We start from the raw sequence: 23,938 nt of genomic DNA, 5'->3' as shown, positions 1-23,938 counted from the left end.
CGTGGCCTTGTATTTCTGACCTACATTAAGTATGACTGCTCAGTTTATTGCCCGGGTTGGTCTGTTTAATGCTATAGCCCAGAAAGCACAGCCCAGAGAATCTCACAACAGTGATGTGACAGCAATAATCCTCTGCCTCCTCTGGAGGGCATCATGATTTCTAAACAGAGCCCTACCTTCAGTCCCACCCAGTCAGGTTACAAGAAGAAGAAAAAAAGAAAAACTTTCCCAGCTTTATTTCACCTGTGTGGCCACGCAGGTAATGACACATTGGACTACACTGTGCCAGGCAGGCTGTAGAGGTTCCAAGCTTTCCGAGGCATAAGGTCCTCTACAACCATGGCTGAATCCCAGCTCATGTGCATGGAAGACGGGCACATCGGAGTCAATGTCCCGGAGTCCAAACCGGAGTTTTACTACAGCGAGGAGCAGCGCGCGGCCGTGGAACAACTTCTGAAGAATGGCGACGGAGCCTTTAAAACGCAGCTCAAGCAGGATAACATGAAAGACTTTTTGTCTGCAAGAGAACTCAAAAACCTGTTGAACACTTTCAAACGGTATGACGAGGATAGTGAAGGCAGCGGTAGCAAGACGTCTCCCCCCAAGCTAGAGCATGGAGCCGGCGGAATGGACACGGACTCGGGGGTCCATTCCACCTACTGGCCCCAAATGTCGGACACAGAGGTGCCACCGCTGGATATCGGCTGGCCCAGCGGGGCTCTGTTTAAAGGGGTGACCCGGGTGACCGTGCACACCCACCCACCCAAAGACAACGGACCTCATATCAAGGAGGTTGTAAGGCGGCTCATTCAGGAGGCCAACAAGGTGAGGGGAGCGGGTCAGCGGAGGGGGCTGTAAACCGCTTCAATGCGAATTTATAACCTATTCATTATTATATTCAGTTGATATATGTAATTACCTGGTTCTATAACTAAACGTGTCTGAAGTTATTATGCTAGTGTTGAATTTATAAACAGTATTAGCTTATATGAATATTATGCCAACTCATGTAAATATCAGGCTTACACAGTTCAGCCTGCAGGGTACCCAACCTGGTAAAGTGGAACCAGGTGTGCTGGTGAAGTCAAGATATATGTAAACACCATTATACAGTAAGAATGTCTGTTATAATGAAAATAAATACAATTTATATAATGGTATTAGAAAGTGAATAAGTCTGTGCGAGGGTTTGAAATAAGAAATGACACAGCTCAGTTTAGCAAGTCAGCCTCAACAGGAAGTTAAACTGCCTTAAACAATTTCTTGTAATCATGGAATTGCCTTTGGCCCAGTTGCATTGATGACACATTTTATACAACTAAGTTTTAGTGTTCAGGCATATGTCGGTAAGCACACACCCTACTAAAGTTAATGAGTTATAACAATAAACAAATACATAAATAAAAGGCTCCACTTAACATCTCAGAGGTCCTTCTTCTTAAAAGAATACATACAAATAGATTTTTTTTTTTTTTAAACCAGGAACTTGCTATAAGGACTTTAGATTTTAGAACTTGTTCTGCTGGATTTTTTTTTTCCAGTTTATTTTAAAGTATATTTTTAGTTTCAGTGCAAGATGCAGTCAGCTTTCCTTCTCATTTCTTTCTTAAATTGTTGAAACAAAATTGAAAGCACACTGCTTTTTATCAAGCAATTGTCACATACCATGTTCCTCTTATTGGAATGTGAGGGACTTAACCTAAATATATCAGCCCCAAACACAAGGTCTTGTGTCCATGTACCAGTTTCAAGTATCACAGCAGTATTGTAAGTTGCTTACTTGCCTGAGTGAGCAATACTTTTTAGCTAGTAACTGAGGACTTGAAATGATGTTTGCTCATAAACTCCCGGAGCTAAGCTGAGTCATCTATTCCAACTGCTCGCAGCAGTGCAGTGACATGTATTTCTTGGCTCAGCCAACCTCTGTTTCCCTCTTTTAAAATGGGTCAAGAAGGAGAGCAGGGAGATGTGTGAACCACTCACTTAAGTGGCTTGTTGCACATTTCCCTATTGTTTTCTTTGGAAATCCACTTTCTTTTGTCCCCTGTCCTCCACCTCCATTCGCTCTCTTCCTTTTATTTGAGTTTTTTTTTTCCATTCACTTCAAAATGAGCTTCAGTGCTCACATTTATGATTTGCTTGCTCATATTCTTACACTTTCTTCTTCCTGTTTTCCCAATTAAAAATAATTTTACTGATAATACTGAAACTGGTAAAACAAGGTCATGACTCATTATGGTTGCTGTGTAAACTATTTTATTTATATATATATATATATATATATCTACAGTAAGCACATTAACTTTACCACTTCATTGCCTACATATTCAGCCATCAAGCCATTACCATGGATAGAAATGCCATTATCAATGTAGTGTTTTATTCAGTAGTTAAGTCGGTCTTCTGATAATTATGTTTCTGGATAAGAACTATTAGTTTAGGCCTTCACATACATATCTCCATATGACGAATGTCTTTAAAAAATTCTTTTTCTCTCCAAGTTGTCATATAAATAAGACGCATACATATACGGGGCATGAAGTGACTGTGACTAAACCACCTGGTTTGTTGTGACTTATGAAAATCAAGGAGCTATTTTTAAACTAATAACAGATAAACACACATATGAGCCTACATGTCAACCTTTAAATACCCATTTCAAACACCTTCTTGTTCCGCTTTGTGCTGTTATTATGACTTTCTGTTTAGCCTGACGATCTCTGTTAACTCTCCATAAGTCTTAGCTTGTGTCTTTGTTGTTGCCCTCTGAGGCCTGCTCAGCATTTTCCTGAGCTGAAACAGCAGGCATTTTTGCCTAACAGAGGAGCATTTGTTACAAATTTAAAGAGACATTTTTTCCATGGCTTTGCTCTAAAAGAAACAGTTGAACACTCAAACAATACACATTTCCCAAACCTCCCCCTTAAGCTTGTGCAGAACATGTCTCTACATGTTTAAAAGGACCGTGTAATGGGCAGCCCATAATGACTCTTAAAGTCAGTATTTTAATTATTCCAAATTTTTGCTTATCTGAAAATGACTTTGGCCAAAATGGGGTTAGAGGGGGGGTCTGACAGTCAGTAAAATCTGACTGGTCCCCAGGTGTCACCCCAAAAATAAAAACAAACAAAATAAATAATTAATATTTAGTGAACACAGACTTTCACTGGGCTAAACCTGCAGCATGTAATTTACTGCTATATGTTCTATGTTTGTCTAGGTTTGGTTTTGCTGTCCTTTGGGTTCATTGTCTTCTCTGGTTTCCTGTTTTATTTTGAAGGCTCATTCCCCTTGTGTATTGTGTTCTGTTTTTGCTTCCTGTTCACGAGCTCACCTGGTTTGATTTTCTCATTTACTTCACCTGTTCCTTATTAGTCTCTCAGTGTATTTATACCCCTTGGTTTCAATTTTCCTTTGTCAGATCCTTGTCATGTTCCCCCATCGTGTGTTCCTTGAGTGTTTTTTTTTTTTTTTTTTTGTTCATTCATTATTAAAACTTGCTCCTGCACCCGGCTGCCTCTTGTCTCTTCAGTCTCACCTCCACCGCACCTGGACCTTGTCAATGCAGCGCAGGCTATGTTATGTTCAGTCAAGTACGCTTGCGTTTAGCCGGGTTTCTTCAAGTATGCTTGCAAGAAAGAAAGATAAAAAGGATATTTCTACCAGAAGCCATCACCGTCTGAAAGAAGACTTAACTATGGATTCATTACTCAATATTTCAAATCAGAGGATAAACAAAATACATATATTTAATTCAATTTAATTTAATTTAATTTAATTTAATTTCCAACTGTCCTGACTACATAGATACCCATAAGCTCTTTTTATGGTGAAAGAAAAACTGTAAAGCTTTGCCAGGCTGCGTAATCTGACAGAGGAGGAAGCAAAAGCTTTATAAAAATTTCTCTCAAGACAAAGAAAACTATTACATCCTGGAATCTTTTGTTGTTTAACCTGTTTGATCTGTCACTCTCCACTCTTGTAAATTACCTGCTGAAGCATTTTTGTGAGTCTTTACTGTACTGTCAAGATTAGTGGTGGCAAAGTCTTTCACTTTAAAAGGTCAGCTTAACCTCATGGTTTCTGTCTTCGCTGTCAATGAGGCATTCTGTTCTGAAACACTTCGCTAAGTTTCATTTTTCCCTTCAAACATTGTTGGGATGTTTCATGTGAACCAGAGCACTGAGCTAAAGCTGACACTCAGGTTATTCATGTTGAACTGCACCTCTCCTCATTGCTCACGTGGAAACAAGTTCTTTAATGTTACGTTAATGAACATTACCAATTCATTAATGTAATGAACATTAATGTGTACATGCTTGTTTGAATCTATATTGCTGCATTTTTATTTGTTTAGAACATGATGAGAAAATGAGGACACTGTCACTCATCATTTTTATAGTTGCAATATTTCAACTGACTTATGCTATCACTGCACAAACACATTTACTTGAGTATGTCTATAAGTGTACCACCGAAAATGCTTCGAATACATATCTTTGTCTATGCAGGTGATAGCAATAGTGATGGACTTGCTCACAGACATTCAGATCCTGCAGGACCTGATGGAGGCAGCATGTCGTCGTTCTGTGCCCGTTTATATTTTGTTGGATGGCCAAGGTGTACCACACTTCCTTGACATGTGCTCCAGGCTTCAGATTGGCTCACAGCACCTGCGGGTAAGACTGCACTTTTACACGAAGAGCAAACAAGAAACAGCCTTGCCTCAATATAGTGAGGCTGACAGAAAACACGAATGAGGTCAAAATACTAGTGACATCATAAAGAGGTATTTGTCTGAAGATTCAGTCGTAGTGGGAAATAATTGGTACGTGTTTCAAAGAAAGAAGAAGAAGAAAAGAAAAGAAAAATAGCAAAGTTAAACTTGCTAGTTGAGGCTTGAAAGGAAGTTAAAAAATGCTAAAGATGAATTTTAAGTTAGCTGTGGCAGAATTCACTCAAGTTTTTGACATTTTCTCATTTCCATCTCCATGTTGCCCACTTAACCAGGAGTCCAGACCAGCTGTACAAGCAGGGGGCTTGCACTCCCTTTAGTGGAATGATGAAGGGTTTTCCGATATTACTCAATATAGGTAATCTGTAAATTATGGATAGATATTTTCATATTATCAAATTCAAACTATATATATCCCAGTTATTTTGGTCTATAAATATAAAAAAAGATAAGTGGCAGAGAGAAGTCCCAGAAAAAAGATATCCACGAACACACCCATGTACCGGTCAATGCTGATACAAGTAAAAAACACAAATATTGACTTGATATATTGACTGGACGATGTATTGGTTGGTCTTTAGTTATTAGGACTTTACTAAGGGTTTTACCCTTGAGTTGTGTGTCAAAGTTTAAATGTCAGTTGTAGTGATAAACCCTTTAATACAATGTTAGCTACCACCACTTAAAAACGTGTGAAACTGACCTACCCCTGTCTGACGTGTGCGTGATAGACAAGTGAAGGTCTCTTCTACTGTATTTTAATTTCAATCACAGAGATTGTAGTAGGAGAGCCTGGTATCTTCTGAGGTAGTGCGCAACATAAAATGCTTGAGAACCACTGACCTGTAGGCAATGACTGTATCAATACCTGCTGACTGTGATCATTTGTTTTTGCAGAACATAAGAACCAGAACACTTCAAGGAGTTGGCTTTGGTTTGTCTTTTGGGAGATTTCCTGGTTCACTCTGTAATAAATACATGCTGGTAGATGGTGACAAAGTCGTGTTTGGCTCCTACAGGTAAGAGCTAAATATTTATGTGTATGTTTGTCATGGCATGTAAAATTTTGTATGTTTTTTTTAAGGCTGAGAGATATGGCCTAAAAATGAAATCTCACAGCTGATCACACCTAGCTGCAATGCTTCTGTGACTTGAAGTGACTTGGAACAATCTTGACAGTTTAGTTTTATAAATGCAAAAGTTAAGTGGCGGTAGACACCATTTCACTTGTAATAGACCTGGGTATGTTTAGCCATTAATTTATTTAATGACCTATTTGACATCTCTAGAAAGAACTAGGGGAAAATGAATGTGTCTGACAGTTTATCTAATGTGAACATCAGGTATGAATGTGAAACATTACCAGCTTGCTGGAGTGAATAAAGCTATAAACCAGTTGAGATAATGCTTATCAGTCATCCAGTCATGGTAAACCTCATTTCTTCATCAACAACTTTCATTCAAGCACGTGAGGAAAAGTAGCTGTGTTTTCGCATACATTTCTGTGAAAATAGCCATGGCTTTTGAAAGATCATCATCTGTCTCTCCTTGTGTCAAAGTCGCCTCAGGCAAAACACTGGACCCCACATTCTACTCGCAACGTGCTCATTTGTGTTTAATTGTAGTGAAAAGATGCTTCACATATCAAGTGCATGTCATGCTGTGAGACTCTTTGTGAAAGAAAGGTGAAAGAAAGACACATTGCCAAGTGCTTTGCAGAACTTAGACAAGGTTAAAGTGTGCTATATTAGTAAAAACGTTTAAGCTATATTAGTTACATATCTCTGGATGTCAGCTTGTTAAAGCATTTTTGCACCAGCTTTGTATTTCAGATGAGAGGCTGTAACCTGCTTTTTACAGTAATGTTCTTTTTTTCTGTTTGTTTTGTTTGATGTAAATGTAATGGACAAAGCTGTACAGAATATAATGTTTATAACATTGTCTCTGTCCCAGTTTCTCCTGGTGTACATCTCGCATGGACCGCAACATGATCACGGTGATGACAGGACAGGTGGTTGACTTCTTTGACAGAGATTTCCGTGAGTTGTATGCTGTCTCTGAGAAACTGAACCTATTCAAGGAGTTTAATATTACTCCACCTTCTGGTAACATGACAGCCACAGTTCGTTCTAAAGTGGAACCCAAACGGCCGCCATTACCAGCAACCACATCCCGCTTCCAGGTCACTTTAGGAGATTCGCGGAATGCTGACATCCAGGTGCCTGCACACAAATACTACAACCCCAAATACTTACTGGCATATGGGAATATACCTTATCCACCAGGATCTCTGCAAGAGTCTGGAACTAAGAGGGGTCCAGCTTTGGCTGAGGTTTCTGAAGAGAGAGACCAGGCAAGACCTCGACTGACCAGCAGTGAGAGGATGGACCAGTTGAGTCCACTGCCATCAGAAGCCCCAAGCGAAAACACGAAGAGGTCAAATGGAGTCACACTGGACAAAAAGGGAAGGTCTTCATGGAAGCCAAAACTCTTAAGGAAAAAGTCATCCAGTAAACTTTCTGTGAGAAACAGTCCAAGTCCTCCACCCGTAGAAACTATACACAGTGATAAAACTGAGGACAGTTGTGAAGTGGTTGTAGTAACTCCATCCAAACGGAGTCAGGGGCATCATAAACTGGGCCGAAGAGCAGGATCTCAACAAACTGTCAACGCCGCACATGATAATGCGAGTAAGTCACAAATGTGCATACACTATAAGCCCATTTTAATCTAGGATGCATAAACTACTAAATCCATTAGTTCTTGTAACATGAAAATGTAGTTTAGGCCTGAATAGATTCATCAAGTGATTGAAATTATTTGCTAACAGTAAAGTCTTGAAGTGAGTGTTTACAGTAATACACCTATATGTTGCTTGAATGAGATTCACCTGATTAGTTTATTCTTATAATGTTGTGTTGTTCTGTATTTGTTTTTTATTTGCAGGTATTAAGAGTCGACATCGAGAAAAACCAGCATGTGCCGTGTCCTGAGCCGATCCACCTTACTTCTAACCACACACTACTGTCATGTTTTAAAAATGATTCACAAACTGAAACAAATGTACAGCTGGTCAGTTACTGACATGCAGTTTTTTATTGTTTTATTTTATTATTTTTTTAAGTGACAAATGTGAAATCAAGTATTATGAGATAAATGCAGCCTCAGTAAAGTACTCATTCCATATATTTTGTTTTGCTTTGACCTTTGTTGGGACTTAAGGTTCTTTTGGCACAATTTAAAGTTGGCTTTGTTCAGCTGAGTACATTTTTTTTCCCACCCATCTTTCCCTAAAAACATTTGGAATTAACCCCTCAGCGCCTGAATTTATTTACAGTTTAAAAACAAAGTAAATAAAGGACAAAACAAAAAGACTGTAATTAAATAAAGAAATACAAATTAAATTCATTAGATAAATAATATTTCATGTAAAATAAATACATAAATAAGAATGAGTAAAGGCAAATAGATATATATATGAAAACAAAAAAGGGCAGAAGGCGTTTGTCGCATATTTCACAAACAGGAGTCAAGGGGTTACTGACATGGATTACAAGCTGAAAGAATGTGTTGAGTAAACCTGCTGCATTGTATGTCATCCATATTACCAAAGAAATTGTGTAAGTAAATTAGCGCAAACTGTATGTTTTATTTCTCCTCAGGAACCGGCCTGCATTTGTTAGGTTATGCAGAAAAAGCAAATGTATAATCTTGCTTGGGACATAATTGATCAAATTTAATGTTGTGTTTTTATTTATCAGTGAGAATATTCATACAAATGAATTTGACTTTGATTTGTCTTAAAGTCTTAAAGTGATTTCCCTCATTCATCAAATTATAATACATCTTCAACGGTAAATGCAGTTCTTAATAAATACTGTTAGATTTGTAGTTTTGCTTCTCCCTCTGAATAACAAAAGGAATCTTTTGAGTATTAACATTATGTTTCATTAAGTAAAAGGAAAAAAATGAGGTGCAGCATTGCACTGCTCAAGGGTTAATATTTATGTTTGTTGTAATTAATCTTCCAATAAATGTTGTTAAATAATTCATTTAGTCAATTTAATGTAATAAACATACTGTATTTAAAACAGAGATCGCAGCTCCTCCTAGAGGTGACATCCATCACTGCTTCGACATTTAAGATGGGAAACTGATGGCTGCGCTGCACAAACTCACCACTACATGCTGCTGAATGTTAGCTAACAACACATAGCTGAGGAAGGAACCATGGGTCTGATGGGAACTGAGCACTAAATTGGGGGAGGTTGGGTGTAGGGGGTAGTTTGTGGTGCAATACTGAAACAGGAAGTCAGAACTGCTGCAAGAGGAGGTGTTCTTACAGTATTATACAGACTAATTTTACTAACATGCAGCAGCCATAAAAATATATAACTTCCTGTAACACTGACACATAAGTTTTTATCCTTCACTGCTAATGTTTGTATTTAAAGGAAATGCTCTGAAAGCTTTTTTAACTTTGCAAACTTAATGCAGGTGTATTTAATTCAACAACACACCCAATAAAATCCTGTACTTGGTGACGTTTTGTTCACAATACATGAGCAGATCTGGTTGAGTTTAGGTAATTACAAAAAATGTAAATCTGGATGTAAAGTCAAGGATTGGATATATAAATCAGCAGGATGTCAGGATGTGGAAATAAAAAACAAAAAAACATCTTAAATCATGCAGGTGGTTTCAGTACTTCACCCAAGAAGCTCCTGCTGTATATAAACACACACAGAAATGGTAAATAAGAGGAAGTAAGGTGTGGCCGGATAAATTCAGAGTGCATTCGACTGAAAACACAGCTGACAACTCACCCTAAACAAGATTTTTATGTCCACACATGTCTGAATGATTTTGTATAAAATAATTTAATAACATAACAAATACAGTAATTATTCTACATTGACAGTGTGTAAGATATTGTATACAATATTAACAATGACATACAACACAAAATGGCTAAATGATTTAAATATTCCTATAAACTGTACATAAGCAGTTAATAAAAAGCAGATAACATGTGTAACATTTATTGCACAGTGCTATAAAATTAAGTAACATTTAAAAAACACAGGATATTGTGTATTAGGACAAAATATAATCTGAAAAGGAGCCAACATATTTAAATCCTGAAAGTGATTTCTGTAAAAATTAAAGCACTCAGTGGGAAAGTCAATGTAGAGACTTTATCTAAAAAGCTTTTATTAAAAACAAACTTAACAGGATATAAGTAACACTGCTACTCTGCTTCTGTCTGCAGGGCCATGAGAACTGTTAGAAAGCTGAAGTAGGCTGTGTGTCTTGTCTTTTCTTTTAAATAGCATTTGTGGAACTGCTGAGACATCGCATTCTGAATTTGTCTTTCGGTGCCCAGAAACGAAGTCAAACAAGCAACGACAGCAAGAAGCAACTTCATTGTAGATGACATAAGTAAAGACAATAAATAAACAACCATTCTGTACACTTTAATCCACTAAATCTGCTGTCAAAGTTTACCATTGCTCTCACAGAATCTCTGTAGTTTGTCACGTTAATACTGAACGAGTTTCATTATTTTAAACACTTTTTCAGTCTATAAATTTAGACATGAAACGAGACATTGTCCGTCCTTTTGCAAGAGCGACCACCAAAAGTGTGTTTCTGTTGATTCCCATTTATCTTCATTATGTCAAATTTTCAGACACTTTTTAAAAGGAGACAGACTGCTAACAGAATCACACAGTGCTGCGGTGATGTAGACGTCCATATGGTGGGGCGTTGCACTGCTCAGTCCTGAGGACTTTGGTTGATCACCTTCTTCTTCCGGACAGAGACCAAGTCATAAAATGGATCCTTGGTGATACTCGCTCTGTTTAAAGTAAAGATGGTTGTCATTAGGCAGATGAAACAGTATTTGAATAAGTATCTATACATGGCCTTCATTTATCAAACGAGCATGGAAATAATTGCAGATCTGTTTGGAGGAATGATCGTGATTGGATCCACGTGTGATTTATGAAACATTCGTATCTGACTGATCTCAGCGTATGAATCAGGGGTGCCCTCTGGTCCTCAAGGGCCACAATCCTGCATGTTTTGATGTGTCCCTGCTCCAGAATCACCTGACCCAAATTGCTGAGTCATTGTGCAAAACTTAATAGGCTGTTGGGTCTATTTCATTTGAGTCAGGTGTGTTGAAGCAGGAAACATTGGAAAATCTTCAGGACAGCAGCCCACGAGGACCAACTTTGGGCACCCCTGGTATGGATGATCTGACTTTGATAAATGCGTCGTCATTTACATGTTATGCGCTTAATTATTCGTATTATACCCCTCACTGGTGAGGTGGAAAAGAATAAAGAGGTGCTGTTTGGCAGCCTACAAACCGAAGTCACACGCATGCACAAAAACGCTACATGGAAGAGGAGCTCGCCGTTGTTGAGCCGGCTCTGGCTGAGGTATGAATAAAATTCACAATATGTAGCTATGACCATGGATTAATGTTTTATTCGTTTTTAATTTGGGGCCATGCCTGGTAACTAAGTCACAATTCTTTACTTTGCGTCTTTGGAAATATAAACAAAACGCTAGAGATCAATGAAAACCTTAAAAAAACAGTGAATAAAACATTTTCAGACTAAACATCGCTAAACATTGTCTCTGTTTACTTACATGAGTTAAGCATTATTGTGTTGAAACCACTTTTGATAGCTTCCAAACGAGAACATTGGTGGACTATTGTCCTGCATATTTTAGTGCAGCATGGGAAACATTAGCCCACTGATGAAATAAAGTATGAGACTTTAAAGGACTACTTAAACTGATCGGCTCCTGTCTCCTCTGTATAGACCCCGGTGGAGGCTGTGCTGGCTGATGCTCCTCTGGCATCAATAGGTCCCATCAGCCAGAGCAATTGTGCTCTGGCACAATATTGCACAGGACAGAATTATATCACAGACTTTCTCTGGAGAGTAAAGCAACATCCCACCGCTGGTCCGAGACACACCCTCCTGCCTTTCAACAACCCGAAGCAGCCGTCCACCATGGCACATGTGCGGAGCTATTCTGTCATTAGGCTGTTTTATCACATTTGTTATTTTCCCAAATCATTTTAAGTGTGTCGGCGTGCACACCAAGCATGTCATTAAGCCTTTTTATTCCTTTTGGGAATCAATTTAAGTATGTTTTTTTTTTTTTTATTTTGCAATTGGGTTAATTCTGAGTAGCCTACTGAATATGTGGCTGCTTAGATGACGGTTTGAGGTTTGTTTAATAATTATTTGCTGTGCTGCAACGCCAGTTTAACACAAACTTGCGTACACAATCTCAGACCTGTCATAAGATTTAAGATTGCATCCTACACTCATGTCCAAATGAATAAATGCCAAACCTTGCTTGGAAATGGTCATGCGCACAGATTTCCATCGTACGTTCGTTTGATAAATGAGGCCATTTGTGTGTAAACTATAGGATGCACAATGATATTAGTATGTCATTGATGTTGATGGATAAAGCTTAAAAATGAAATATCAGCATTGTTGTGGCTAACCTTTAGAGGTTCAACCACGCTTGTTAAGGAACTGACCAATTTGGCTTTAATATTTTTGATAAAAATGCGACGTTTTAAATGAAAATTTGTGTATTTTCCCAGGTTTTATTATCATATATCTGTATGTGCTCCTGTAATCAAAGTTAATTATAAAACATAAATATATTGGCAGGAACACATACTTTTTTTTATTATTTATTTATTTATGTATTTATTTACAATTAGTGAATTCTGTTTCCTCTTTAAACAAGCTGAATTCTGGCTTTAGGGCTGTTTCTGGAAGCAGTCATAGCTGAAGCTGCAGGTGTCACCTTTCAAAGTATGGTTTACTTTCACAAATTTGAAGCAGAGCCAGTAGGTCAGCATGTAAACTCACTTCCTTTTTCAAAACAAATGAAGGTGATGGAAAACCAAGCAAATCTGTTTTATCTTAACAACTAAATACTAAATGATTTCTTTACTAACTTTAAAACAGATTTAATGATTCCTGAATAGTATATATATAGTACAGTATATAATAGTGTATATATATATATATATATATATATATATATAGAGAGAGAGAGAGAGAGAGAGAGAGAGAGAGAGAGAGAGAGAGCGAGAGAGAGAGTCTATCTATTGAGACAGAGAGAGAAATAGATATATCTAGATATATAGGATTATTTACAGGTTTTGCATTGAAACTGGGCTGAAAGCTAGAATGTTTGTTTTATGTTAGTCTACAGGATGGAAATGCATTTCTGAAAAGGTGTAAGATTTATAATTAAGATTAGAATTTTGGTGGGCTTAATGGTTAATTTTAGATAAAACATTTTCAAATCAAATGTACATTTTCATTATGTTATTTTTTCATCTATAGAAAAAAAACAGAAGAAACAAATCCTATTTTTAAACACAGCATACATTTGTGTCCTAAAGTGTATGTGGTCTGACCTGATGGCCTCAATCCAGGAGTCTCTCTCTTCAGCGCTGGAAGCACAGATGGTGTAGGACTGGTGTTTCCCCTCCACCACCCTGCCGTCTGTCTCTGTTTTACATGCTTTGATCTTCTGCCCTCGACTGTTGGGGTTGTACAGCTCCAGGCAGTACTAGATGACACCAGAAATTTAATGTGAGTTTGCGAATGTTTGCAGATATTAACACAAAACGTCAATTGAGTTATGCACTTCAGTCATAACTTGTCTATTAAATTGGACCACAATCCTTGTGACATTACACATACATGGGTGGGGAATCACAACACAGTGAAAATGTGGGAAAACATTAAAAATGCTGCGGTCTTGGTTTCAGTGTGGGAAATCATCATACATCCAAGTATAGCTGAATTTGCTGCATCAATGTCATCTTATCTGAATAGGGATTTTTTAAATAAAATCATGCTGCAGATGCTGCTTTTATTTGTAAAGCCATCTGACAAAATAAACAAAAATATGGAATAAGAGCAACCTTACTGGGAATTTGGATGTATTATTATACACATATTCTTTACTGTTTTTAGAAAATGGTGTAAAAATAACTTTTATCCTAAACTGCAGTGTGTTAGTCCAGTTTTGAGAGATTCATTTCTGTTGAGTTTTAGTCAGACTAACATGTTTACATGCGTTTTAATAGTGTAGTTTTGGTCAAACTAACATAATGATTTATTCTTTTCTATTGTCATGTTAAGGTGCTGCATTTAGTTTAATCCTGGTAACTTTTGGAAGAGCAGTTGTTGAACAAACAGGATCTCACCGGTTTGCGTGCATATGGCACTTCTCTCACACAAAGATTTTCCAGAGGGATGATACCTCGGGGCTCTTTATCCTGCAAATAGATTTAAAAAATGATGAACTGTGTCAGGTGCCATATCAGCTAAAATGATAGAGCTGAGAGGAAAAAGAAATGGCATGTTTTGCTTATATTCAGGAGAATTGATATATGCCCTGGGGAAAAAAAATAATGCGAGGACTAAATAAGCATGATTTAAATTTTTCCATACAGATTATAGTGATATAATGTATATGTATTGGATGAGCTATGTGGAAGCCTTACAGTGGTGAACTCGAAGTAATAGAGGCAGTTGTCAGTCAGGATGAACCACCTTCTCTTCCATGTCTTAACCCGACCTCCTGAAATACAGATAAGCAGGACAAATACAGATTTTTGCTGTGCTGTCAATTCCCTTTTAAAATAGCGAAATATCCTAAATTTACCAGCAAGTTAACCAAAACAAGACTGCAAGGAGTCTGCTTTTACGCAATATACTGATGTTTCAATTGCATGTAAGAACAAGAGTCCACTCCAATGTTGAGTTATATTCTTTGTACTTCCTCTGTACTTTCTTACGTTTTACCTCACGAGACATATTTAATAAAGTAAAGAAACAGAAAGTAGACATAACATCTCTTTCTTCTTAAAAAAAAAATTATATTTTTAGATATTTTTTGTAAGATTTTGAAATGGCATTGTACCAAGTTTAAGGAGCCAGCCTTCTCTGTCAGGGTTGAAAAAGGTGTGTGTCAGATCATTTCCATCGTCCTCTGGGATCTTAAAAGGCTCGTTACGTATGCTGTCATAGAGATTCTAAGAAGAAAAGAGTAAAACAGTTGGATCATAACATAAAACTGAAACTGCCGCAGAGTTTGTAAAAAGTACTTTCATTGTTACTGAAAAGTAAAATAATTTTAAGTGCATTGTGATGGAGGGCAAAAACCAAGCATGGTCTTCCTGTGAGCCTTTTCAGGCTTAAGATAATTAAACCAGTACAAACATGGGCCACACAAAGACTCTTGCCCTCTCACTGAAAGACTGGGGATGAATGTGAGCTTTGAGTGAAGAAAAAAAGTTTAAATCAATGTACACTGCTCAAAAAAATAAAGGGAACACTTAAACAACACAATGTAGCTCCAAGTCAATCACACTTCTGTGAAATCAAACTGTCCACTTAGGAAGCAACACTGACTGACAATCAGTTTTACATGCTGTTGTGCAAATTGAATAGACAGCAGGTGGAAATTATAGCCAATTAGCAACACACCCCCAGAAAAGGAGTGGTTTTGCAGGTGGTGACCACAAACCACTTCTCAGTTCCTATGCTTTCTGGCTGATGTTTTGGTCACTTTTGAATGCTGGCAGTGCTTTCACTCTAGTGGTAGCACGATACGGAGTCTACAACCCACACAAGTGGCTCAGGTAGTGCAGCTCATCCAGGATGGCACATCAATGCGAGCTGTGGCAAGAAGGTTTGCTGTGTTTGTCAGCGTAGTGTCCAGAGCATGGAGACGCTACCAGGAGACAGGCCAGTACATCGGGAGACGTGGAGGAGGCCGTAGGAGGGCAACAACCCAGCAGCAGGACCACTACCTCCGCCTTTGTGCAAGGAGGAACACTGCCAGAGCCCCCTGCTAAATTACCTCCAGCGGGCCACAAGTGTGCATGTGTCTGTTCAGATGATCAGAAACAGACTCCATGAGGGTGGTATGAGGGCTCGACATCCACAGGGGGGGGGGGGTGTGCTTACAGCCCAACACAGTGCAGGACGTTTGGCATTTGCTAAAGAACACCAAGATTGGCAACTTCACCACTGGCGTCCTGTGCTCTTCACAGATGAAAGCAGGTTTACACTGAGCACATGTGACAGATGTGACAGAATCTGGAGACGCCGTGGAGAACGTTCTGTTGCATGCAACATCCTCCATGACCGGTTTGGCAGTGGGTCACTAATGGTGTGCTGTGGCATTTCTTTGGGGGGCCGCACAACCCTCCATGTGCTCGCCAGAGGTAGCCTGACTGCCTTTAGGTACCGAGATGAAATCCTCAGACCCCTTGTGAGACCATATGCTGGTGCGGTTGGCCCTGGGTTCCTCCTAATGCAAGACAATGCTAGACCTCATGTGGCTGGAGTGTGTCAGCAGTTCCTGCAAGACGAAGGCATTCATGCTATGGACTGGCCCGCCCGTTCCCCAGACCTGAATCCAATTGAGCACATTTGGGACATCATGTCTCGCTCCATCCACCAACACCTGGGATCTGGGAGGAGATCCCTCAAGAGACCATCCGCTACCTCATCAGGAGCATGCCCAGGTGTTGTAGGAAGGTCATACAGGCACATGGAGGCAACACACACTACTGAGCCTCATTTTGACTTGTTTTAAGGACATTAAATCAAAGTTGGATCAGCCTGTAATGTGTTTTTCTACTTTAATTTGAGTGTGACTCCAAATCCAGACCTCCATGGGTTAATAAATTTGATTTCCATTGATAATTTTTGTGTGATTTTGTTGTCAGCATATTTAACTATGTAAAGAGCAAAGTGTTTAATAAGAATATTTCATTCATTTAGATCTAAGATGTGTTATTTTAGTGTTCCCTTTATTTTTTTTGAGCAGTGTATATTGAGGAGCTAAAAGGTCAGCTATAATATCATGTTGAATTATTGCTTTTTGGTATCTAATTTGGACCCTGCTATAAGCTAGATGTTCTCACCGAGAGCAGATCATTAGGTAGGTCCTCTCCATTGTTGATGCCTCTGTTCATGGAGATGAAACGGTCCAGAGTGGTTTTGTCTTTCACGTTAGGGTTGTGGAGGCTGGTGTTCAGCATGATAATGGCAAAGGACAGGATGTAGCATGTGTCTGGAGTCATGAGGGAAGTGCATGTCCAACCCCCCCCCCCCAAAAAAGAAGAAGAAGAAAAAAAAAAAAAAAGGAAATTAAAGGGTGACCAACAAAAATATTTACCACATTTATTCTTGGAGTTTTGTTATGAAAAAGCACATGATTTTATAAAGTCAAGGAGCAATGAAAATCAGAAAAGGTCATTAAAAATATCCACTGTTGCTCACACACATTCACACTGCACACACAGCAGTAGCCCATACAGGGGCTAGAAACTCTTAGTAAAGCTAACCAGTGGACTGAAAGACGTTGGGGTTGCAGTCGCAGTAGCGTGTGGCGAAGGTCTCCATCATTCGGTCGATCTTCTGAGCTTCACCAGGCAGACGGAAACTCCACAGAAACTGTCTGTCACATACACACCACAGCAACATTAGGAACCTCTGTATGCTATGTTTCAATGTTTTTTTAATCTATGGACAGGGTGTAAACTATAAATATACCACATATTTCTAAAGCTCCTGACAGCTATTGTTACTGTTTAGAAGAAAATCATTACAAAAATACTCTTTTCTTAAATACTAATATGCAGTTCTTTCACTATTTGGAGTCTGTGGCAGTTTTGAGCTGGGTGACATAAAAGTGACTGCTTGACCACAGATCTGTGTGGGGGGAACTTTCACCAGACTCTTCCTGCCTGAACCCTAACCCACATTTTATGTCATAGACTTTCTTTTTTTTCTCAATTGGAAATAACCATAATGAAATTTGACAGTACCACAGGCATACAGACCAGTCAAAGCCACAGTTAACAGTTACAAAAAGCTCAGTATAAAAGACAGATGTATCAATGTTTTGCTTTCTAACACTTAGAAATGGCATAAATAGACATTTTGACAATCTGTTTTATGCAACCATAAGTTGAAACATTGCCATTTGCTTTGTAAAATTTGTAAAACACTTGTGGGAGTCATTATCTGGTGGTAAGCTCACACTTGTTTGTTTAGCAGTCAGCAGGTTGTTAGTTGCACCATAACAGATACGTTTCTATCAATGAGCATTGTGGTAGTCACAACATATATAGTATATGTACTACATGCACATTTGTAAATACCCCTCCTGATTTAGCTGATGAGACATATGAATCCTGTCAGTGAGGTAGTGAAGATAAAGGGGGCTGACCTGAGAGCCTGGACCAGGTTGAGATCAGAGAACCCATGGCGTTCCACAAAGGCCTTCAAGGTCTGCAGATGGAGCTCCTCTCTGTGTGACAGAGGAAGAAAAGGATGAGAATGAAGCAAGGCGAATATATACAACTTTTTAACCTTTTATCCTGTCACATTTGCCAAATTTTCTGTTTCATTCACCCATAAATCTCGTATTCTTTGCCCACATGATACTGATTTTTTTAAACCTCTATTTGGTTCATCTTCAGTCATCAGTTTCTTGCTGTTCCTTTTCTTACCCTTTTCATCCTTGTTGTTATAATCCTTTTCTGTTTTTTCTTTTCAAATCTTCCTCACTTCGTTAACCCACCCCCCCCACCCCTTCTCTTCTCACCTTTCTCCGAGGAATTCTCCAATAGCCGTCTTGTTGAGCCCTTCCTCATTGTAGAGAAAACCAGCAATGGACTGGGCACTTCCATCCAGCAACTGGTTCTCCACCAAGTAATTGATACCCTGCATGCAAGCGGAGTGTTTACAGGAAGTGTATTCTGCATTACTGCACATTCAACTAATGCTAGCTGGCACAAGTGCATTAGTAAGGAGAATTTTTGGTCAATGACACACTGGTTGAGCTTTATGCAGCAACTGGAATGCTGGCCTTTAAGCTACATGTGTTCAGTTTCACAATGATATCATTTCCAGTTGGTAAAACAGAGCTCACAGCTTCTGTAAACCCAATTCCTTAAAACTGATTTTCTCTTCCTCTCTCTGATCCATCACAGGCTATTGAGAGCAAAGCCTCTACTGAAAAATAGATCAGCCTGTTTACAAGCAAATTCCAATTCTGCAGCTTCTTCCTCATCCTTTTTCACATGATCTAATGTCCTTATGTCTCTGCTGTCACCTTTACATTGGTTTAAATACGATTAGAAAGTCATACATTTAAACAAACTCAACTGTTGCACTCATCTAAAAAGAAAAAAAACACCCACACCATAGCAATGCTTCTCTTTGTTTTTGTTGATGCAGATATCATCTTCTCCGTGTTAAAGTTGACCTGCCAGCTAAACCACAGAAACTTTGCAGATGGCCTGTGTCAGTGTTAGTTCACAGACTCATAGCACCACATTGAGAGGAAGTGACACAAGTGACAAACACAAGCTGCTCTCTAAAGGTGTTCATTTAAAAAAGGACTCAGAGAAACACAAAAGGTCTAGAAGAACTTTCTTTCCTTGCCGTAAATGTGATCATTTTGTCTTAGTGCACCTCAACATCAACACACGCACAAGCACACACACACTGAAACTTCTTAGCTCACCTTTTTGGGGTCCATGTTAAATTTCTTCTTGCCGTTTGAGAATTGTTTGCTTTTCTCTATGGTCTTGCTGCAAATTATCATTGAAGAGGGAAAAGTCAATAATGGAAAATTCTATTGAACACAGCGGAAGAATATTTTTGTCAATACTGCTCTAGTGAACAAATTTTGAAATTAGAGTTGAGTAATGCACGCAGAAGGCAAATTTAATCAAGTAGATCCTTTAAACCACTAACCTTGACCCAATGACAAAAAAAAAAAAAGAAGAAGATAGATTGTCAAAACTTAAATAACGTTTCTCATATTGCATCTCTCTGCTCAGTGTAGGACTACTGCCAGCAGTTAGCTTAGCGGTATGACTGAAAACAATGGTGAAGAGGTAGCCTAGCTTAATGTAAAGGAGTCTAAAACAATCATTTATAAGAAGACAAATGTTTATCTTTTATTATTATTATTATTTTGTTTGGGTTGTTCACTTTCCATAATGAACTTCATTGCTTGTAAAAGTTTGGCAGTTACAAGGTCTACACCAAAGGGAGTTAAAATTCCCCAAAGAAGACAGTTTCTTGCCCTTATTTTTAGCTTTTCCTTCCTCTCCTGTTAGACCACCACAAATGAGATTTGCATAATACTTGCCTACTGACTAGTTTAGCATGCCTCAAACAAAGAAACTGCTTCACTATTGCCACTATTCTTCAGAAAAATCTCACTGCATTTATCATTGTGACATTTCACCATATTCTCCAATGTAGGTGGCCATCTGAGATCATGATATGAAAACACTGCTGTCTTCTTTGGGTCAAAGCTCACTCAGAATAGACTGAGCCAAAGTGTAAAACTGTCATCTGTGGTGGATGAATTTTTAGACATCAGAGACATAGCCATATTAAAGACGATGGAAACTTTCTGGCTAATTAGCACTCAGTTCAAAAGCTTGGATCTCTGATAATATGGGGATACATCAGAGTCTAAAGAGCCATCAACATGCACATCTGGAAAGGCATCATTAATGCTGGAAGGTGCTACAGTTTTTAGAGCAACACATGGTCCTGTCCAGATTATTTCTTTTTTAAGGAAGGTATATTTTAAAAAGCCAAAGCTAAGCTGTATTCTGCATCCAACAGCATGGCTTTCTGGTTGAAAAAGCCAAGCGCTGGACCTCCCTGCTTGCAAAATGTCTTTGTGAATAATTTGTGAATAAAACACATGACTTTTTCAGTTCAATGCAGTCTGGTTGTATCTACACTACCGTTCAAAAGTTTGGGGTCACTTCCCTATTGAATCCCATGGCAAAGTGACCCCAAACTTTTGAACGGTAGTGTATATTTTTACACAGGGTCCCAACATTTTGGTAAAGTTATTTATTTCGTTAGAGTTGTAAGATTAATAATATATACAAGCACATGTGAAAATAAAAAAACAAAGGTGATAGGTAGGTGTGTTCATTTTGCAGTAAAATGCTGCAAACACAAACCAGATAAAAGAAAGAATTATTGGAAAACCACTTTGAAAGTGAAACATTCATGACATTTCAAATTTGAGCAGGAGCATTCAGTAGGTGTTTGTAAGAGACACTGTGGTTTTTTTTAATTAGGTGAAGGGTTTTTCCCAGACCAATACTCACTTTTCTTCTGCAGTCTCAAAGCTGAGTATTTCTGCCATGACGTTGTCTATCTCCATCTTCAACTTCTGGAAACAAGAGGAATGTGTAATAATTGTTTAATGTAGATTAAAATCACATTCAATGACTAATTAATTTATTGATAGGATCTATATCCTAATTTGTAATTTGTAATGAAACTGTGATTTCTTGTGCTAGTTGACTGTATATGAATGGAATAATTACCTGGATGTCATCCAGAAGGTCTTTCTTATACATTTTGATGCTCTCAATCTCCATCCTCTCATCTGCTGTAAAATCTGAGGAAACTGTAAGAAGATTGAAATAAAAAATGTCAAAAAGATCAAGTTCCAACTACAATATGATGATTCGAATGAAAGTCTACATAATCTGTGGTTTTAAGTAAAAACAGCTGCACCATGAAGAACTTTCTGTTACATATCCATGGCAAGTGTTGTGGTTTTCTTCTGAATCATGGCTGTCACCTCAAAATATTTATACATTTCTTGAAAAACACACAGACATCCAAATAAATCAATACACGTGCAAAGACAGACGCCCGCATTCTGTATCATATATGGAATCTCCACACCTCCATACACCATACACTCACATCACGTTCTAGATATGATTAATCCCAGTCCGTTCAACATTAAATAATAGTAATGAGGATTAGTCTTATTATTGATGTAAAGTATCATAGTAATGACAATTTGTTTAAAAAATAAGTTATAGTTGTTCTAAAATAAATTTATATTGGAATGGTATGACACCGGAATGCTACTAGTGCTTTCCTGCTTCCAGCGCTTTTAACCCCATCATCATACTAGGATCTAGTTGTAGGATCTGAGGGGTGGATTTCCACCATCTTTCTCAATATCTGTAATAATATATATAATATAACAGGAGACAGGAAAAGATGAGCTCTGAGCCCAAACACCCAAGTCCTATTGTTCAACCAGTTAAAGAATGAATCATCTGCTTCCCCTTCTGGAACATTTATGATGGATCTTGACAGTTCACATATTTCCAAACCTAACAAACACTAGAAATCCTTATGACTTCATTGAAGGAATACATCCTGACAGATTGTATGAGTTTTGGAAAGCCATGGGCTGTGCAATGCTCTTACCCTCAAATATCTACTCCTGCCCCCACACATAAAATTATGACTCACTTTGAAAGGGAGCAATAAAAAAAATTGACCACATGGCAGATTTTCTACTTTCTTTTTAGTCTCTTATTACTCCAATTTCTTATTGAATATGTTTTTTTCACATGAGATGTCAACATCTTAAAATTCTAAAGATCCTTTTTACTTTGCCCAACGTTCTCAGGACATTGGGGTTGTGAGGATAGAAGAAGGGAGAGCAAAATCTTGCTGGTTTAAAGATCTACTTCTATCCAATTTATGGTTCAATCATGAATTCATGAGGAATTATTATGGTCTTGGTATTATGAAGTTAAGATCAGCTTTCAAGTTTTCCGTAATTTTATTTGTGCAAATCTATACAATGTGCAAGTTGGTCATCCAGGCTCTTCTCACCAGTACACTGAAATTCTGTCTGCATTTGCAGTCAACCTTCGAAACATCATGCGGTTTTGGTTGGTGTTCTTGGATTTGGTCAGTGTCTTCTCTAAGCAGTAATCTTTCATTATCATCTACTTTTTTAGGTAATATGACTAATTTTGTGTGAGAAGTGGTTCCAATAAGAATAAAAAAACAAAAAAAAAAACAAAACAGAACTCATGTAAATGTATTTTTCATCAGAAGAGATATGATCATGACAAGCAGCTTTTAAAGTTAATGAAATGGTTACTGACAACTTCCTTTCAGATACGTATGTCTTTTGCTGTTAATGATCTGACCACAAGACTTCCACTTCTCCACCCTTTCTTTTCTCATCTTGCACAACAGAGTTGACAGGCATAAGTCATGACACACACCATTCAAAAAGTTACATGAAGGCTTTGATGTGAAAGGAATAAAAAAGACAGCTATGAGCAGAAAACAACTGTTGTAAATTTAAAGGTGAATTGTTGAGACTTCTGACCAAAGATGACTTCTGTTTTTTAAGTGATGCACAGTCCTGTGAGTGAGTAAAAATGCCTCTTCTCTATTTCGGCTGAGAAACGTATGCACTCTCCGTCTGTCACCACAGGTTGCTGATTAATGATAAGTGGTAAACCAAGAACTGTGCATCCATAACCTAAATATTTAAACACTAACTGTAATCACAGTACACATGTAGCTCACATATGTGAGAATAAAATTCACCCACAAATGCAAAATAATATAATAGAAATTTAAATATGGATAGAATGAAAAACTGGACAGTTTGGGAGAGTTGGGACACCAAGTCAAAGCAGCACATTCTGGTCTGGTCAAAAATTTTTACCTGGATTACCACAAAGTGGAGGTCTAATATCACATACCTCAAAGACCACTAAAGATCACCAGTACAGCAGGAGTAAACAGACAAATCTAAGGATCAGTAAAATACTGCTGGCCCTAAAGATGTTAACAAATTCCTCTACTCGCCTTTTTTAATTTCCCTGCACTTTATAGCCAAAATGCAGTGTTAAAACTTAAAAAGTCTCTATTAACATTTGAAATTAAATTGTAAGAATGACAAGTTTTTTTTAAAAAAAAGAGCAAGAAGAAAAAGATTCCAGGTCTTACCCATTTGGCAACCAGTCATTTAAAATCCAAAAAAGATTGAGAAGAAAAGATATTGGCTGCCCTGAAACAGTAAAACACGGCCAAGCTGCTTCAGCATCCAGCACAGGAACAGCTGAATGAGGTTTTGTCTCTTAACTCCACCTCTTCCTCATCCATCACAACCTCACATGAGCACCACACCGGAGGTAGATTGTTCTTCAAAACAAAATATATTTAAATAGTTTACTTGATTAAGTGTTGCAATCAAAAAGAATCTACTAACCCTGCATTTTGTGTTTAGGTGCAT

General features: G+C 38.1%; 2 protein-coding genes across 4 annotated transcripts; one reads left to right on the top strand and one right to left on the bottom strand.

Moving 5' to 3' along the window:
- The first annotated feature begins 258 nt into the window (after positions 1-258).
- On the top strand, positions 259-8,475 carry fam83fb (family with sequence similarity 83 member Fb). The gene is made up of 5 exons (XM_041983955.1): positions 259-825; positions 4,512-4,679; positions 5,633-5,754; positions 6,689-7,425; positions 7,682-8,475. The coding sequence occupies exons 1-5, from the start codon at positions 340-342 to the stop codon at positions 7,726-7,728; spliced, it is 1,560 nt and encodes a 519-aa protein (XP_041839889.1). The 5' UTR covers positions 259-339; the 3' UTR covers positions 7,729-8,475.
- Positions 8,476-9,596: 1,121 nt separating this feature from the next.
- On the bottom strand, positions 9,597-23,765 carry cyth4b (cytohesin 4b). 3 transcript variants are annotated; one of them, XM_041983956.1, is made up of 13 exons: positions 23,653-23,765; positions 21,195-21,277; positions 20,973-21,037; positions 19,352-19,418; positions 18,428-18,546; positions 18,050-18,130; positions 17,163-17,275; positions 16,740-16,888; positions 14,726-14,837; positions 14,307-14,383; positions 14,007-14,078; positions 13,209-13,363; positions 9,597-10,595 (listed from the first exon to the last, which is right to left on the bottom strand). In XM_041983956.1, exons 1-13 carry the CDS (start codon positions 23,669-23,671, stop codon positions 10,514-10,516), a joined length of 1,194 nt encoding a protein of 397 aa, XP_041839890.1. In that variant the 5' UTR covers positions 23,672-23,765; the 3' UTR covers positions 9,597-10,513. The 3 variants fall into 3 exon arrangements, with proteins under 3 accessions (XP_041839890.1, XP_041839891.1, XP_041839892.1); XM_041983957.1 differs by having other exon boundaries at positions 20,973-21,034; XM_041983958.1 differs by lacking the exons at positions 18,428-18,546; positions 19,352-19,418; positions 20,973-21,037; positions 21,195-21,277; positions 23,653-23,765 and adding an exon at positions 18,333-18,407.
- Positions 23,766-23,938: the final 173 nt, after the last annotated feature.

This window comes from Melanotaenia boesemani, chromosome 4, assembly GCF_017639745.1.
Source record: "Melanotaenia boesemani isolate fMelBoe1 chromosome 4, fMelBoe1.pri, whole genome shotgun sequence".
In the NCBI taxonomy this organism is placed as follows: domain Eukaryota; kingdom Metazoa; phylum Chordata; class Actinopteri; order Atheriniformes; family Melanotaeniidae; genus Melanotaenia; species Melanotaenia boesemani.
This window is presented reverse-complemented; position numbering and strand designations above follow the sequence as displayed.